Here is a 17,835-nt window from a genome sequence, read left to right as displayed (position 1 = left end):
ACGCCAATCATCCCTCCGCAGCCTATCGGGGCACTGCCCCGACTACTTAGGCTTTGAACGGCTGGCGCCGCGCCCGCAGCCGATTGGGGAAGGCGACGCCGCTCGCGGAGTTGGGAGCTCGCATTGGGCGGCGGGCTGGGCGGGCCCTGCGGCGGCCGCGCCCTGGGGAGGAAGCCCGGCCTGGGGGAGCCCGCGCGCCCATCGCCCGGCCTCACCTGGGCCGCACCTGCCCACCAGGGACAGCCGCACAGGCGCGCGGCCCTGAAGAACAGGCACAAACGACAGGCCTTAGATCAACATTAGTATGTATTTATGCACAATAAAAACATTTACAAGTTGAACTGGAAATTTAAACAGAAGTTTAACAGCTCTTATTATATTAAATAACCAAAACACCTTTTATTCCCAAAATTGGTAAAGAATAAATAATATAATTTACAATATGGTACAAAAAATAACCAGGAAAGGCAGGCATTCTGCTTTATACATACACTGTATATGCATATTTATAATCTATAAAACAAATTCACATCTGAAACGAGCGGAGGCCTCGCTATGGCTTAACCGAGAAGGGAGAGAAGCGGGGCGGGGCACGGGAGGCAGGGCCAGGGGCTTGGCTCCCCACACCTCACCCACCCCAAGGACACGCAGCCACCGTGATGTCAGGAGAGCGCTGACAGCCGCGAAGGGTGTGCTGTGGGTTTCTTTCCTTGGTTGTAAATTACTCTTTCCTTGCTTTCTTTTTTTTTCCTTGAGACCGAGTTTCGCTCTTGTTGCCCAGGCTGGAGTGCAGCGGCGCGATCTCGATTCACCACAACCTCCACCTCCGGGGTTCAAGCAATTCTCCTGCCTCAGCCTCCCTAAGTAGCTGGGATTACAGGCATGCGCCACCACGCCCAGCTAATTTTGTATTTTTAGTAGAGACAGGGTTTCTCCATGTTGGTCAGGCTGGTCTCATACTCCCGAGCTCAGGTGATCCAACCACCTCAGCCTCCCAAAGTGCTGGGATTACAGGCGTGAGCCACTGTGCCAGGCCTCTTTCCTTGTTTTCTTAACACAAAGTGTCAAATTTCCTGACCAATGCATCGGCTAGAGCTCAAGGTTTAAAGAGAAAACACAACTGTCTTCCTCCTCCCTCGTTCCCTGTGTCTTATGCCCCACAACTTTCTTTGCAGAAGAAATTTTGAATTCAATGCTGTAATCTAATTAAAGATGCTATTAAACTAAAGAGGTTATCCACCAGAAACGAGGCCATGGCCTCTCATGCCCAGAACCTGGAGGCACGGCAAAGCAAGGAGGCCAACCACAGAAACGCCGCCAAGACCCCCCACCTGAGCTGGCACCCTACAGCTACAAGATACAGAAGGACAGAACAGCCAGGAAGCCACGAACTAGGCATCCCGAGGCACGCAGTGCCCGCTCATCACACACATCCACACCACCATCAAGGCCAGAGGACTAACTGCCCTGGACCACAGATGCTCTGTCCCAATCTCCAGAAAAGGCGAATCAGCAAAGATCCCAGACAACAAAAGAGGGATTCGGGAAAGCTTTTTCTAAGAAACTGATCTCATCTTAATTACAGCATGCTCAAATGCACAAAGGAAGCCACTGGCTCACACTGAGACGATCACTGCTTCTGTTGGAAAGGCAGAAGATGCAGGAAGTCTCTGTTTGGATCTTTTGAAAATTCTAGCCTTTAACAGTTGCCTATGTTTGCACATAAATATTCATTTAGGCCAGGAGAAAATGCATCCATTGTTTTCCTGCAACAAATGACACCATTTTCCCTTAATGTGGCAAGGAAATGCGTATCACCTGTCTAGTTTAATAGAGAGGCAGAATCCTCTAGAACTCTGTCAGCTTTATTACAGGAGACGAGTCAGCCCGTCCTCCTCCCTAACCCATCTCCCCACTGGATGGCAATGGCTGCAGTCGGCTGCTCCCACGAGTCCACGCTGGAGCACCAAGTGGTAGGTGCTGTCTAAAGAGCCTACAAAAGCAGATCCTGACCTCCAAAACTTCACCCCACTTAGCTGTCAGGGGGTAAAAGGTGCCCTGACAAGCAGTTCACAAACCCTCCTGTCCCTGGCAAAAGCAGACGCAGCTCAGTGCTGTTAGGACTTGGCATCCCTGGTCCAGCCTGTGGGAGTATGAGAAAGCTAGCAGTGGTCTGAACTCAGCCTGGTATCCTAACCCTCTAAAGATGCAGCAAAGCCAGATACACAGAGGGAGATCTCCTTGTCTTCTCTGGCTCAATGAGATGCTAATTTCAGAAGCTGATATATGTAGCACAAAACACAAGCTCTGTGGTTCAAACACTGCTGTCTCTCTCCTCATCAAGGGGCACGACGTTTCTTTTTTCACCCCCAAGAGGTTTGGAACTGTTTGCTTAAGATCTCATGCCAAGGTCTGGAGGAAAGCCAGCTCAGGCAAGAGCTCTAAGAAAAACTCGTGAGACAGAAGAAGGAAGCTCTTGCCTGGAAGTCCACTGTCCTCTCTACGTCCTCCCATTGGTGCAGTGCAGGGCCTGCCTGTGGTCTACAGTGGCTGTGGTGGGCTGGTGACACTGCAGGACAGGGGGCATCCACCTGCTTGTCCACACCAAAGGCCTTTCCCTCCTCTTTTCACCTTCTCCACTGTGGATGGGGAGAGAAGCAGTGGAGGGGCTAGGGCTGGCCTTGAGGGCCGCTGCGTGCTACGTGTCGGGGAAGAGGAATGGGGAGGAGGGAGAGTAGGTCCAAGTAGGTTAGGAAAGCACAATCAATCCCGGATGCCGCGGGGGATGAAATGAGGCAGGAGGGGAAAGATGGTGGCACAGGTATGGCCTGCCCAACACCTCTGTAGCAGCTCCAGGCCACACTGGATATAGCTGGACGGTGACTCATGTGCTTGGAACTCCTGAGGCTGAGAAGGCAAAGGGGCCCTTGTTAGCTCTGTCCTGGGGAAAGACTGGATGTTGGGCCATCTGCAGTAGGAACGCTGGCCACCCGAGAGGGCACAAGAAGGGAGACCACCACTAAGGCATACATTTGGAGAGGTCTGACCACATCCAGATGTCTGGGCCCTCGCTTGGGTGTCCCAAATGGGAAGGAGACACCGAAGTCTCAAGGCCAAGGTATGCAAGGGACTGCACACGCATGTCTGGCATGCCCACACCAATGCCCGTGAGAGACGCTTTTCCTGCAGAGGCAGATCTGTCTCAAGTGCCAAACAGTCACACATCGAATTTAAGAACTTATCAGGAAAGTCTTCGCTGTGATCATATTAGCACTTAAGGGTCAACCCAGGAGGGAGAAATGACACCTCAGATCACCTGGAAGCTTGCAAAGGGACAGGAAGGAAACCAACTACAGAGGGGACTTCGTTCTTCCTCTTCCATGTCTCCTAGTCCTTAAAACACAAGAAAAACATTTTCAACCAGCTTAGCAGGGTCCCATGTAAAGTCCACACAACCTGCATAGTACAGGACTCTTCCTGCCCCCACTCCCTGGTAAGAGTCCAAACAAAACCTCTAGGGAGGGGAGGCACCAGCCCAGGTCCCCAGGACTCTGCAGCAGCCCTGCGATCGGCATCCGCGCGCTCGCTGCCTTGGGGTGTGACACCACCGGCACGAGCCCAGGCCACATCCAACTGTCCTGCCCGTTACAGTCCACAGAGGGCACAGCTGATGAACGGCACAGGTTTGGCAGAAAGCAAGCAGCAGGGGCTGGGGGCTCCCTGCAGAGAGGGAGATCACAGCTCCTAGTGCACAGCAACTACACCAAGGCACACATACTCCCTTGTCTCAGAAGGAAATGCCACCGGGACGTCCAACACAACGACCGAGGCGGAGACGGGCTGAAATGGGATCACTATGTAGAGCCTAACACGGGCGTGGCGAAGAACGGCTCTAGCACCACAGTGATTTCTAGCGCTGGCCCTTCCCAGGAATTCGCCCTAGTCTCCTTGGATGCCGCTGCCTGCTGCTTGTAGGGAAGCAGCTCTGTGGCCACGTTCCTGCCTGCTGCACAGTCTGGGCTGCAGAGACGCCTCTGTTCAGACCATCTTCTGGGGCTGCTGGGCTTGATCTATTTTTCTCTAGCTCGAAGAGGGCTTTATCCGCCACCAGGACATGTGGTCACTGGGACAGGTCACTGACAGCTGGGCCGCCTCCACCACCATCGAACAGAGCTTCTCGGCGGCCAGGCTCAGCGATGGACAACTCTTGGGCCAGGTCGTTGAACCGAGAAATGTAATCAATGCTGTTTTCGTTCATCATGCATACCAGCTGGGAATCCACAACCTGCAGGAAGAGGAGACAGGAAGAGCAAGTCACTGCGACTGGCTGGCCCTTCAGTGGAGGGCGGGTCCCTACACAGGACGAGAAGCTCCTGTCAACTCCCACCATAGGAACCTAGCCATGGATGGCAGCCCAGGGCTCTGTGCAGAATTTCAGAATCACCTGTTACCTGCCCGCACCATCTTTAGATAAAGTGCTTGCAGAGAACTTATGGTGTGCCTGGCACATCTGATGGCTGGGATGAGGGTGCTGGTCTCCCCTGCCCGCCATGAGACCTAATGGGGAAGTCACCCAACAGGTAGACAGAAAGTACGCAGCAGACACAGGGACTGGGGGCAGCCTACGGAAACAGAAGCAGAGTGAGGGGAGGGAGTGTGCCGGGGGAAGGGCGCCAGAAAGGGTGCTCCAGGGACTGGGACCTGAGCTGGAGGTGGGGTAAAACCCACAGAGTCATGAGGACAGGTGAGGGGCACGTTCCTGTCAAGAGACATGAGGGCAAGTGGGGGGGGGAAGTTCCCGTCAGAGACATGAGGACGGGGGGGGCACGTTCCCGTCACAGGCATGAGGACGGGTGGAGGGCACGATCCCGTCAGAGTCCCAAGGACATGGGGTAAGGACACGTTCCCATCGGTCCTGAGGACACGTGGGGAGTATGTTCCCGTCAGAGACACGAGGACATGTGGGGAAGAACGTTCCTTTTTAAAGAAGCAACAGGCATGTTCCCTGAGACAGGAAAAGGCTTTGACTGAAAAGTACAACCAAGGTGGTGGCCATGACACAGTGTGTGAGGCAGCATGGAGCTGAGGAGATGGACGGGAGGGCCTCAGCACCAGGATCTTGTCCCATGAGCAAATACGTGGAATGTGCCGTTTTCACCGCTTATCATCTGCATCCTGCTCTAGAGTAGAAGCCTCATGAGGACAGAGGCCATTGTTTGCACACAGTAGACCCTGCGAAAATATTCCTTAATGAACTGCGTGACACCGTGAATGCAAGAAGTCTGGAAAATTCTGAGTAGAGCTATGGCATAAATGAAATTTTATGCTTTTATTATGGGAAATGTCAGACAAATTAACATTTGTTTTCAAAAGCAGAGCAAAGAGTAATTCTCCTTCCCCTGTGTGTCCATCATCAGCTCCCACCCCTTTCATCCCAGGGCCACCCAGCTCTACCCCCGCCCCTCCCCTTCACACTAGCCCTTTCATCCACAAATGCCTCAGACCATCCTTCCAGAGGACGACGATCTGCTGACAAACACACTCACGTTCTGAGTGGAGGGCTCTAGGGAAAATTCCATGCTAAACGCTGACTTGCTCTTTCTGCAGATGAATACGTGTTTGCATTACTCGCAACGGGCAGCGTTTCACAAATACTAACTGCACCCTTTCTCTGCTACTCACTCCCATGTGCCATCTGTTGCCCAGGATTTTATTAAAGGTGCAAATTCTGACTGGGGTGAGGCTAACACTCTACATTTCTGACTCCAAGGGGCTCCTGTCACTGGGCTGTGGCCCGTCCTTTCAGCAGCAAGGTCCTGGCATGCTGCCTCAGGGCTCGTACACAAGGCCCATCTCCACAGAGTCCAGCACTTAGGAACAAGCGCACAAACACAGGAAGAGACAGAGACCAGCTTCTCGGGAAACATCAGACTCCAAGGTGTGCTCTGAATAATGATTCTGGGGCCGAACAGGTTTGAGAAATGCCATACACTGTGAGATGGAGGTCTACTCTATTAATTGTGTCTATGTGTATTATTTGTATTATTTGGCTAAAATTTTCAGTCATATCATATCACGGCTTGGCTTGGAATTCTCCAAAGCCTGCCCATGAGTTCATCATCTCAAGAGTCACGATTCTCATTTGGATACTGGGTAGCGGAGGTGTCCGTGAGAAACAGGTGTTTTGAGCTTTTTTGGATCCAGGGTTTCCCTCAAATATCTGCCTACAAAATCCTCAAGGAACACCTACCAATGTCCCAACATTGTGGGGACTAGATTTGGGGAATGCTGCTCCAGGACTTTCACACGGGCCCATGTAGGTGATCTTCTGGACCTGGAGTTCCCTCTCTGTCCATAGAGCCCTCACACAATTGCTCACACACCTGCCACTCTGCACCTTACATCACAGTGAAACGGGCCTGTCTTCACCCTGCAAGCCTGACTTGCCCACGAATGCCATGCAAACCATGTGGTGGAGGCCTTGGGGGTTACAACCAGATGGCCTGGCCAACAGCAAGAGGGACGCTGCACCTGGCCAAAAGAGGACAGTCACAAACCACATTTCGCCTTTGCATCAAGAACCTGCCCCAGTGACTCCTCCTATCACTACCCTGGGCGTGGGAGAAGCATGAGGACAGCAGAGCCCATCTCAGCTCCCCTGCACCACAGCTCAATGTGACACAGAGACACTGCTCAAAGGTCCTGTTAGGATGGGAGCACCGACATCACAACTGCTGCAACCACCCCTTACTCCTCCACAATGGTACCTGCACCTCAGTATCTCACAGCCGGTAAAGGACAGGTGACATCCCCACTTGGCTCTGGCTGCCTTCAGAGACCCTGCTCTACACGCCAGACCAGGGCTCCCAGTTCAGAGACCTGCAGAGCTCAGCTGTGACTAAGTCTGTCATTCTGCATGTGGGGACGAGAGCCAGCCTAGCATCCCCAGACCTCTCCATTCTCAGTAGTCAGGGATCCGAGTGTGTACGTGCTGTTTCCTGATCTTCCACTCTTGGCAAACAGCTCTTACTAACCCACAGGTGTGCAGGAAGAATGCTGGCAACCCCTGGCACGAGGGGTGGTGGTCAGGTGCAGCTGTGAGGTCAATGCACTCACCTCTGCGACATCAGCTAGGGACCTGGACACAAATGAGTCCCGCGAGTTTCCGTCCAACAAGCTGGGGCCAAGCAAGGAGGTGCCACTGTTGGTCCCAATGGCAGTCGGCAACATCTTGCGGCTCTTCTCTGGGGAGATGAAGCTTGCTGCAGAGAAAAGGCCAGAGGAAAACACCCTGAACCCTGTTTGGTCTGGACCAGTCCAGCAGAAGGGTCCTGAGGCTGGGGGCAGCCAGGCCAAGCCCCGGCCCCAACCCCAGCTCCGGCCCCGGCCCCGGCCTTGGCCCCAATCCACAGACTTGTGCAAAGAGCTTCCGAGAGATTCAACACGCCGTGATGAGCTCTTCTCGTTTAACACGCCTTCATGCATACAGATGTACACCTTTTCCATGAGTCCCACGGTCTCCCACTCTCACTGCCACCCCCTACCCCCATCACGGTCTCTCACTCTCACTGCCATCCCCAACTCCCATACTTTCTTCTGTGTGACTAGTCTCATGCAGGTTGTTTCCAACTTTAATTTTTTTTGTTTTTTGAGATGGAGTCTCACTCTGTCGCCCACGCTGGAGTGCAGTGGCACAACCTTGGCTCACTGCAAGCTCTGCTTCCTGGGTTCACGCCATTCTCCCGCCTCAGCCTCCCGCGTAGCTGAGACTACAGGAGCCCATCTCCACACCCAGCTAATTTTTTGTATTTTTAGTAGAGACAGGGTTTCACCATTCACAGGATGGTCTCGATCTCCTGACCTTGCGATCCACCTGCCTCAGCCTCCCAAAGGGCTGGCATTACAGGCGTGAGCCACCGTGCCCGGCCTTTTAATTTTTTTTTAAGGCAGGCTCTCGCTCTTGCCCAGGCTACAGTGCAGTGGTGATCATGGCTCACTGCACCCTCGAATTCAGAGGCTCAAGCAATCCTCCCACCTCAGCCTCCCAAGTTGCCGGGACTATAGGCATGCACCACCACACCTGGCTCATTTTAAAATTTTCTGTAGAGACGAGGTCTCTCTATGCTACCAAGGCTGGTCTCAAACTCCTGGCCTCAAGCAATCCTCCTACTTCGCCCTCCCAAAGTACTGGGATTACAGACATGAGCCACTATGCCTGCCCTGTTTCCAGTTTTTCATGATTCACATGTGACTGTCAAAACATCTGCACTGCTACATGCGACAAAAGGAAACTCTTGCAGGGTGCTGGGTCCCTCCCAGCACCTCCCAGACCCAAAGTGCCCAACGGTTCAGGGCTGTCAGGCACGGTGCCCACCATGCCTGATGTGCCCAGCCAAAAGCCCTGGCCCCGTACAACTGTGGGCACGAAGACCCCAGATATCCTAACCAGAGCTCTCTCTGGGCAGGCAACAGCAGCAGGGTGTGTCTTTGCCTATTACACCCCCTTCCTGCCACACTTGCTATCCAGTGGGCAAACGGACAGTGGGGTAGGATGATGAACATGTCCTCTGAACTCTCCAATCTGTATTCAAGAATGTGCCAGGTGGCAGCTGGACCACCCACTTCTGAATACCTTACTGACCACAGAAAGAGAAGAGCCAAGAGAGTGCCAAGATACCAGTTTCCTTTTCTGCCCTCGAGAGAACCCTAGTGGGGAGCAGCCAGGTACCTGAACAGCCTGGGAAGGCACACAGAACCCAGCATCTGGGCTCACGAGAAGATTCTAGGTCTCCATTGGGTTGTGGGTTACAAGGCTGTACATGCTTGCCACAGCTTGGTGAACTGTACACTAAAAATGTGTACACCCACATGTAAATTACACCCAAAAATATTAACTCAGAAAAATACAAACACTTGAGAAGTGAACAAGCCAACAGTCCTCGTGGGAGTTTGAGTAGAATGAGAATCCAGCGTCCCACCGACCCCAGCCCCTGCTGCTCTGGGAAAGGAGACAGGAGCCCTGCCCATACACTCACCAAACAGGCTGCTGAGCGAGGAGTCGGTGGAATCACTGGGGTACCACTGGGGGTCGTGGGTGGGAGAGGCGATCCAGTGTGGCTGGGGGCTGCTGGACGGGGAGGGAAGGCTCTTGGAACTGTCACTGCCGTTCAGTTTTGCTGGAGAAAGAGGGACCCCTTCACCTGCCAACCAAGACCCCAGATCAGAAATGCCTTGCTGTGGGCGGTGAACGGCAACTCGCTCCTCCAGTCCACCACGGAGAAGGCAGCAGGGCCACAGGGCTCTGCCCTGCTGAACCAGATAGATGACGTGGCTCTGCAGGTAAGGAGCACAGCATCTGCAGAACAGCTCTGCAGGGCGGAAGGGCGCAGCACAGAGCGAAGGTGACAGCAGTGGCCACCACGGATTCCACGTGAGTCACCACATGGCACCCACAGCAGCCCTGGGAGCTGTACCTTATTCTCTACTTACTGCTTAGGAAAGGGAGGTTCAACAAGTTGGTGATCTGCCCAAGGCTACATGCTGACACACTGAACTCACAACTCTCTGAACCCACAGGCTGCGTCACGAGTAACAAACCACTGCTCCCAGGAGCTTTGTCCCAGAGAGCAGGTGAGACCAAAGCCCACAGGGCCAGTCCATCTGCTTCATAAGCTGTGCAAGACCCGCAGGCTGCCTGCTCAGGTTCAAGATCAACTAGGAAAATACTGTGTGATCCCCAGGCTGAAGAGCGCCTGGGGGCCATCCCACTGTCTCGCCTGAAGGTCAGGAGGAGCAAGCCTACCAGGCCATCAGCTGCCTCAGGTCCCACAGGTACCTTATCCACCTGCAACGTCCCTGCCGGAGCCAGACAGCACCTTGTAGGTGGCAGGTTTTCAATTCGTAAAAATCACAAAACTGGAATATCCTAGGAAGTGTGGCAGACACTGGGGCAGGAGATCAACACCTGATGACAGGAAGGGCTGTGAGGCCGCCTGGCCCTTACCGTACTGACCGGAGCTGATGGCGATTTCAATGATGGAGTCGCTAATGTGTGTGGCAGGCTCGCCCTGGGACAGCGCATCCTCAGGCGGGCCGGGCAGGGAGATGTCGAGCAGAGCAGAGACATCTGGTGGAGACAGCCGGGTGCTGGAGCTCTCTGACGAGGACAGCGGTGTGGAGACGCCATTCTGGAGAGGGGCCTTAGGCAGCTCAGATAAGGACAGAACAGGCGAGCCCTGCTGGGAGACAGGTATTTTTCAGACACAACCAGGTCTACCAGAACCCATGACAAGGGAGGAAACAAACACCAGCTTAGTCTCCTAGCTTGTGGGCAAATCAATAGGGTGACGAGCGCTGCAGTCACCTCCTCCCTCCAACTCAGGAACACACTCGGGGAATTTATTTCTCCCAAAAACACTCAGTATGGCAGAGTCAGAAGGTCAGGTTGCAGTGACCTGGACCTGCTTTGACTGCTGCCAGAAAGAGAGTGCGGGCTGGGGGAGTTACTAGCTGACAGCCTCCTCCTCCCAGAAAGCTGAGTTCTTCCAGAGCTGGGTCTGAAACAGCCTGCCTCGGAGAGGGGAGCATGGAAGTCTGAGGTGGCGGACAGTTGTATTCGTTTATCCACCCTGGGCAGTTGGCCCAGCAGGCAGAAGAACAGCAAAGCCACTGCACAATCCAGGAGAGAAGCCAGGCCACTGCATGACTGCAGGTGGCAGCTCACGGCACTGGAGGGAGTCCTGGGGCAGCTGCTCTGCCCAGCAGCCCAAGAGCACACTCTACCTGGAAACCGTCTGCCACTGGTTCCTGCTCAGGCCTCGAAGGGATGCTGACGAACGGGTCGGAGCCCTGCAGGAACAGCACGCCCATGAGCAGCTGCAGGGTGCACCAGATGCCACCCATACCCTCGCCCGCGACAGAGTTCCAGAAAAAGAGGTGTTCCTTCCCCCTGGCCTCCTAACAGCAGAGGGACAGTAAACGGACAGGAGTCTAAGGTTGAAAGCGCTGAAAGGCTACTTTCAGGTGTGGGTCCTGTACTTGCAAGTTTTTGTTGCTTCCAAGAGTCAAGTAAAGTCCTATGAGGAAGTCAACCTTGTAGCAGGCAGGGCTGGGCTCCCTGGAGTCTTAACAGCATCAGCCCACCTCACCCTCCTTGGGGCAGCTCTGAAGTGGCCATGGGAGGCCAGAGAAGCCAGGTGCTTGGAGCCTCATAAAGGAGCAATGGCCAAGGCCATGCAGGCTGCTATCTTCCCAGATGAAAGGGATGCTCAGTGGGTCCGAGCAGTGTTGTGGGCTCGCTGCTGCCAGCTTGGTTACAGTCACTCTCAGATAGAGCTATGTTTCCACACCGTCTCAGCTCGGGGTTCTCCAGTGCCACATGGCAAGCCTGTCCCCAACTTTTCTTCAGTGGCTCTCCACGCCTCTCCTGCTTTGTACTACACAGAGCTTGCTCACACCATGGCACCCCTGGTCCGGAGACTCTCCTCCAAAGGCAGAGCTGGAGTCCAGGGTGATCTCAGCCCCATGGCTTTCATGTCCACACCAGAAGTTGGTGGTAATGCCGAAAAGCCCTTCTAAGCATACTCACCCCTACAGCGGGGAGGGCGTCTCCATCCTGGTGAGTTCCAGTGGAGTCCTGCCCCGAGATGGCACCCGCCACCTCGTCTGAAGACAGTGGAGAGATGCCAGACAAGCCCTCGGGGTCCAAGGCAGGGAGGGGGTTCCCAGAGAGGATGCCGGCACTCGTAGCTGCTAAGTCGATAGCACCTGGCAACAAAAAGGACGCTGCACTTCTCTGCTCTACTGACAACCCATGAGATGTCCCAAGAGGGCTCGGGGAACAGCTTCTCCCTCACACCTCATGTCAATGCAAGAGCCAAGGGCTTAGATGTTCTCGGTGAAGGGTAATGAGACATTATGATTTGGAGAAGAAGACATTCAAAAAATCTGGTCACAAAAACATCCCTCAGAGGCTCACTCAGTGGCTGTGGCCATGCAGGTACAGACTTACTGGCCAGGTGACTCGTGGCCTGGGGTGGAAGGACCTTGGGCACGATCGGCCGAGACAGAGCTGCTTTGGTCAGAGAAGACTGGATGGGCCGGAACGAACCTCTCCCTGCGAGGGCGAGGGCAAAAGCAGACATGTCGAGCCCGCCCACCGTGCCCTCACAGCAGGATGGGGCCGCAGGGGGCTTCCTTTACAGCCACTGTTGGGAGTGTGGGAGCCGAGCCAAGCTGGAAGCCACTGAACATTCCAAATGCTAATGTGAGGAGTCAGAGGTCACACAGGCCCCCAACGTGACACAAGCTCTGGCACCCACCACTGTGCCTCCCAGGAGCTACTGGAAGGCTGCGATCACCACTGTCATCCTGTGGAAATGGCTCTTTAAGGGTGACAAGCCCCTGAGCTGAGGTACAGGCCCCGGGCCAGTCAGAGCATCAGATTCTGGACTAAGATGCTGCCACTGCAATTTGGTTTTATCTTGCCAGGCTTTCCACAGTTGAAAACTGACAAGTAGGCAGGAGAAAAAGCTGTAAGTGTCTTGCGGTAAGTCAGGGAGAGATGTGGAAGTCAACACTGGTAGAAAAGGGAAGTCACAGTATGTGCTTCACTAGAGGTTTCTTCCTGTGTAAGATCTACTGCAAGGAGCCAAGGCCCCCACTGAATGTACAGACTGGTGGAAGCATAATCCATACACCCCAAGAACACATCCACTACATAAAACGGCTGACAAGACGTTACGTATACAGAGCAGACAAGAGACGCAACTCGAACCAAGCCAAGCGCCTCATACAAGGCCATCTGAGGCCACAGACGAAGGACACCCTTTGGACTAGCCGCCTCGCCCGCCACCGCAGCCTGCGGCCCAGCACATAGGGCACACTAGGTATTTGTCGGTAGAACGAACAAAGGAATGCCTGAAAATAAGCCATGGAAATAAGCACCCATTGTTTCCAAAGCCAGGGCCCTCATGTGAGGAGGAGGGACAAGCTACCCCAAGAAAGCTCAGGGTCCTTACCAGTGACAGAAGAGTTAGACAGGATGGAGAAGGAACAAACGTTGTGGGACTGGTTTTCCGACGGTCTAGGGAGCAGCGTTCTCTGTGGGAAAATGGTAAACAATCAAGGTGATCAAACTCCCACGCCAAAAAATCACTCCCAGTTACAAAGGAATGTCCCAAATAAGAGGGTGCCCAGCATAGCCAGGTGGGGCTCTTCTTCCAGAGCCGATGGCACAGGGTGCCTGGGACCGTCCCAGACAGTTAGGACCTGTGCACCCCAAGCCTCAGTTAGGTTCTCTCTGAAACAAACCCAGGTAATCAAAGCTTTCCCAGGGAAAACTGGAGGAATGTCACAGTGATCCACTTTTTTTTTGAGGTGGAGTCTTGCTCTGTCACCCAGGCTAGAGTGCAGTGGTGCAATCTTGGCTCACTGAAATCTCTGCCTCCCAGGTTCAAGTGATTCTCCTGCTGCAGCCTCCCAAGTAGCTGGGATTACAGGCACTCACCACCACGCCCAGCTAATTTTTGTATTTGTAGTAGAGACGGGGTTTCACCATGTTGGCCAGGCTAGTCCTGAACTCCTGACCTCAGGTGATCCACCCGCTTCGGCCTCCCAAAGTGCTGGGATTACAGGTGTGAGCCACCGCGCCCAGCCTGATCCACTTTTAATCCAGAACTTTCTTCTGGATTTGACTAGAATGCAACTAGTCATATAAACCTGTTTATAACCACTGGACATGGACTTTTATGAGTGACACCCCCAATTCTGGGCTTCCTCACACATGGGGTAAGGAAAATAAAGTCACTGCTTGTAACACACAGGCACCAAAGGGCATGAAGTGCTCCTTCACAGGGCTTTTGTGTGTGAATAATTAGGCCGAATGTGCTACAGCAGGTTTGAGTGACAAGGACTACCATCTGAGAAACCGTGTTCATCACTGAAACTGCTAGCGATCAACATAGAACATGAACAGAAGTGTCTCTCCACCTACAAGTGTCTGAGGTGCTTCGGCCTCTGGGGGTGCCGCTGCAGTTCCCCGCCCCTTTGAAATGCCCCAGGACACTGGCGTCGGAGAGACTAGAGAGGAGGTGCTACTAGAGACAGCGGTATGCTGCAGCCTTGTAGCGTGAACTTTCACTCCAAAGGCTACACTTTTCATAGCAGAGATTGACACACTTTTTCCGTAAAGGGCCAGGTAGGAAATACTTTAGGTTTTGGGGCCATACTTAACCGTGCCCACGTGGAAAACAGTAGATAGTACAGAAATGAATAATCATGGCTGTGTGCCAGTAAAACTTTATTTACAAAAATATGATGTGGAAAAGAACACACATTGTACGATCCCATTTATAGGAAATGCCCAGAACAGACAAATCCATAGAGACAGAAAGTGGATTTGTGGTTGCCGAGGGCTGGCGGGAGAAGCAACGTGAGTTCACAGGGGCAGGGCTTCCTTTCTGGGTGGTAACGTTCTGGGATTAGACCATGGCGACGGTCGTACACCTTGTGACCACTGAGTCATAAGGTTTAAATGGGCAAACATTACGATATGTGAATTCTCTATCTATAAAGCTGTTTTAAATTAAACAAAACAACAGTCAGGCTGGAAGCGGCCCTGGGCCATAGTTTTCAACCCTGGTCTTAGTCTGAACAAAGAACACCTAAGATTTAGCAGGCATCTTTCTTCCTAAGACCGTTCATGCAATCTCTCATTTGTAAATACACTAATCTCAAGGGAGAAAGAGATTTCTAAGAGTCTAACAAAAGGAAACCTGTGCATTAATCCAAAATAACACACATCCATAAATTTCTAACGCCATCATTATCTCAGACTTCCCACCTCACTTTCTGTATTTCTATGCTTCAGAATGCCAAGCTCTTCTTCTGAGGTGCCTGAGTCCCTGGCTGCCCCCCAGGCTTGCATACGGCATCCTCAGGGACTCCGGGGAGCTCATGAGAGGCCTGGGCTCCGGTGGACCCACATGCCCTGGCAACTGCTCCACGGACTAAATGTTTATAAACAGGTGCTGAGAGTCCACGAATACATCCCAATCTGGACATTGTTTGGACTTGAATCCCTATAACTGTCTTTTTTTGCAAGCGGATTTCTATATTGTTGAAAGATTACCTTTACTTCTGGGTACCATTAAGTTCACTGTTATTACTTGCATTTTTACCCTACTCACAAGAGGGAAGCAAGGGGCAAGGATTTCCCCATTTTACACCATGAAAATGCGAGAAAAGGAAGAAGCCCTGTGTCCCGGTTGGCCCAGACATGAGGCCACATGTTCAGATTTGACAAGACCCTGACCTGGACCACCAGTGGCTTCCGCAGGTGCCGGTTCCGCAGCTTCCGGGGCTTTGGCAGGAAGAAATCCGACTGCATCTGTAAGGGAGCAGCGTCCGGCACCTGAAGGTGCGCTCTCCACACCACAGGGACGCTCGCACATGGGCGGCCCGGCCCCACACACTCACGCTGATGGAGTTCAGATGCTGGCGGAAAGTCAGCTCTGCTTCTTTACTGGGAGAGAAAAGCTTCCCATGTCGGCTGTTGGGTGGCAAGGTTGTCGGGACAGCAAAAAGGCCGCCATCTGAGTCACTGCTTCCTGTGCTGGAGGGACCAGGCACCAAGAGGGGTCTCGGAGGGTTTCTCAAACCTGGCAGAGGAGAGGAGAGAAGCAATGTGATGGCATTCACCTAGCAACAGGTCCAGGGTCGCAGAATTCTGTTGGTGAGAAAGTCAGAAAGACATTCTCTCGGCGACCCGTTTGGTTGTCTTGAAAGGAGAGACCTATCTCAGTCCCATAGAAAGACTGATTTTCTATCCTTCTCACTGAAATTCTTGTTCCCATTTTGAGTAGACCACTGGTCTCCTGGACAGGACAAAGGCACTCCACCATTTCGCTCCGTGCTCAGGAGTAAGGGCAGGTAAGACACCAAAGGTGTTCTAGGGCTAGAAGAGCCTTCAGGGTCTCCAGTCGGTCAACTTGCTTGGTGAAGGGTCGAATAGCCAATGTCCACTCCGTGGGTCATACAGTCTCTGGGCAACTCAGCCGTGCACTGTAGCACAGCAGCAACTACAGACAACATGGGAACAAGTGAGCGTGGCTGTGTGCCAACACAACTTTATTTATAAACAGTAAGCAGTGGGCTGGATCTGGGCTGCAGGCCTATAGCTGGCTGCTTCCTGGTCTAAATCTCTAGTTTTTAGAACACAGACCCAGAGGTAAAAGAACAGGAAATATGAGAGAGTTAGTACTGTGGGACCCTACTAGATGTTTTCATCATTGTCCGTGCTGCTGTAAACCACCCTGAGCATTCACGGCAGGCCAGCCTGGCCACAGGGTGAAACCCTGTCTCTCCTAAAAACAGAAATTAGCCAAGCGTGGTGGCACATGCCTGTAATCCCAACTACTTGGGTGGCTGAGGCAGGAGCATCACATGAACCCAGAACATGGAGCTTGCAGTGAGCTGAGATCACACCACTGCACTCCAGCCTGGGCGATAGAACGAGACTCCATCTCAAAAAAAATAAAATAAAATTCATTCACAGTAGGGACTGGCCCCCTCTCACAGGACCCCTAGCCTGGCCCCCCCGTCACCCAGGCTGGAGTACAGTGGCACAATCACGGCTCAGTGCGGCCTTGAACTCCTGGGTTCAAGTGATCCTCCCACCTCAGCCTCCCAAATAGCTAGAACCACAAGTATGAGCCACGATGTTCAACTACTTTTTTTATTTTCATATTTTGTAGAGATGAGGTCTTGCTATGTTGCCCAGCCTGGCTTCAAGTGATCCTCTTGCCTTGGTCTCCCAAGGTGCTGGGATTATAGGCATGAGTCACTGCTCTGGGCCTTATTTTATCTTTAAAACTCACCTTTTTTTTTTTTTGAGAAAGAGTCTCACTCTGTCGCCTGAGCTAGAGTGCAATGGGTCTATTTTGGCTTACTGCAACCTCCACCTTCCGGGTTCAAGTGATTCTCCTGCCTCAGCCTCCTGAGTAGCTGGGATTACAGGCGCCTGCCACCACATCCGGCTAATTTTTTGTATTTTTACTAGAGACGGGGTTTCACCATGTTGGCCAGGCTGGTCTGGAACTCCTAACTTCAGGTGATCCACCCGCCTCGGCCTCCCAAAGTGCTGGGATTACAGGTGTGAGCCACTATGCCCAGTCTAAAACTCACCATTTTCACACTTAAAAATTTACCATCCTAACCATGATAATCTGCTTTATTATAAATATACTATGGGTTGAAAGCGAGTGAAACTGATGCCTCAGGAAACTGGTCATGCTTGTCTTGGAGTTTTATGTACCAGGAACACAATTTATGACCCCTGAATTTAAATTACTTCCTATATGCAGCTGGGACGGGGTACACTGTGGACTGGCAGATTGTTCCATCATTCTTTCCGGGACTTGTGTTAACCTGTTGGCACCTCCCCTAACTGAAGGATTCTCTATTCTGAGGTTTTACATGTAAAGAAAAACAGAAAAATAACAACCTTCTCAGGGACTTTGAACCAACTCAGCACATTAGTGAGGCTTTTGCTGGTACCATAAAGCAGACCCCAAAGTGACCAGCCTGGCAAAGGCCAGCTTCTTGCCAGCTTCTACACCCCAGGACCCCACAAGTCCTTCATGGCAAGCCCTGGCGTCGCCCTCCCCATGAGGAGGCAGTGATTCTATACCTTCACCGTGTCAGCTGGATTGTGGCAAGCTGGACAGTGGGGTCAGGCCTCAGGCACACCTGTGCCCTCAGCTTCGGCATGGCCCCTGAAGCCTGAGAGGATGCCATCAGGGCAGCCCAGGCACAGGGAATGTGGCTGCCACAGCC

General features: G+C 52.9%; 1 protein-coding gene across 10 annotated transcripts in view; it reads right to left on the bottom strand.

Moving 5' to 3' along the window:
- Positions 1-288: 288 nt before the first annotated feature.
- CRAMP1 (cramped chromatin regulator 1) overlaps positions 289-17,835 on the bottom strand; it is a 64,959-nt gene continuing 47,412 nt past the window's right edge. For 3 of the 10 annotated variants that reach the window (XM_017858308.1, XM_017858315.1, XM_017858318.1), the window contains 10 exons: positions 15,478-15,659; positions 15,314-15,388; positions 13,020-13,101; positions 12,011-12,115; positions 11,588-11,766; positions 10,783-10,848; positions 10,004-10,238; positions 9,036-9,200; positions 7,117-7,262; positions 289-4,285 (listed from right to left, as the gene is read on the bottom strand). In XM_017858308.1, the coding sequence (XP_017713797.1) occupies positions 4,121-4,285; positions 7,117-7,262; positions 9,036-9,200; positions 10,004-10,238; positions 10,783-10,848; positions 11,588-11,766; positions 12,011-12,115; positions 13,020-13,101; positions 15,314-15,388; positions 15,478-15,659 (1,400 nt within the window). In that variant the 3' untranslated portion in view covers positions 289-4,120. The remainder of the gene's footprint in view (positions 4,286-7,116; positions 7,263-9,035; positions 9,201-10,003; positions 10,239-10,782; positions 10,849-11,587; positions 11,767-12,010; positions 12,116-13,019; positions 13,102-15,313; positions 15,389-15,477; positions 15,660-17,835) is intronic. The other 7 variants (XM_017858309.1, XM_017858317.1, XM_017858310.1 and 4 more) reach the window with 6 other exon arrangements.

This window comes from Rhinopithecus bieti, unplaced genomic scaffold (assembly GCF_001698545.2).
Source record: "Rhinopithecus bieti isolate Rb0 unplaced genomic scaffold, ASM169854v2 scaffold_47707, whole genome shotgun sequence".
NCBI lineage: Eukaryota > Metazoa > Chordata > Mammalia > Primates > Cercopithecidae > Rhinopithecus > Rhinopithecus bieti.
This window is presented reverse-complemented; position numbering and strand designations above follow the sequence as displayed.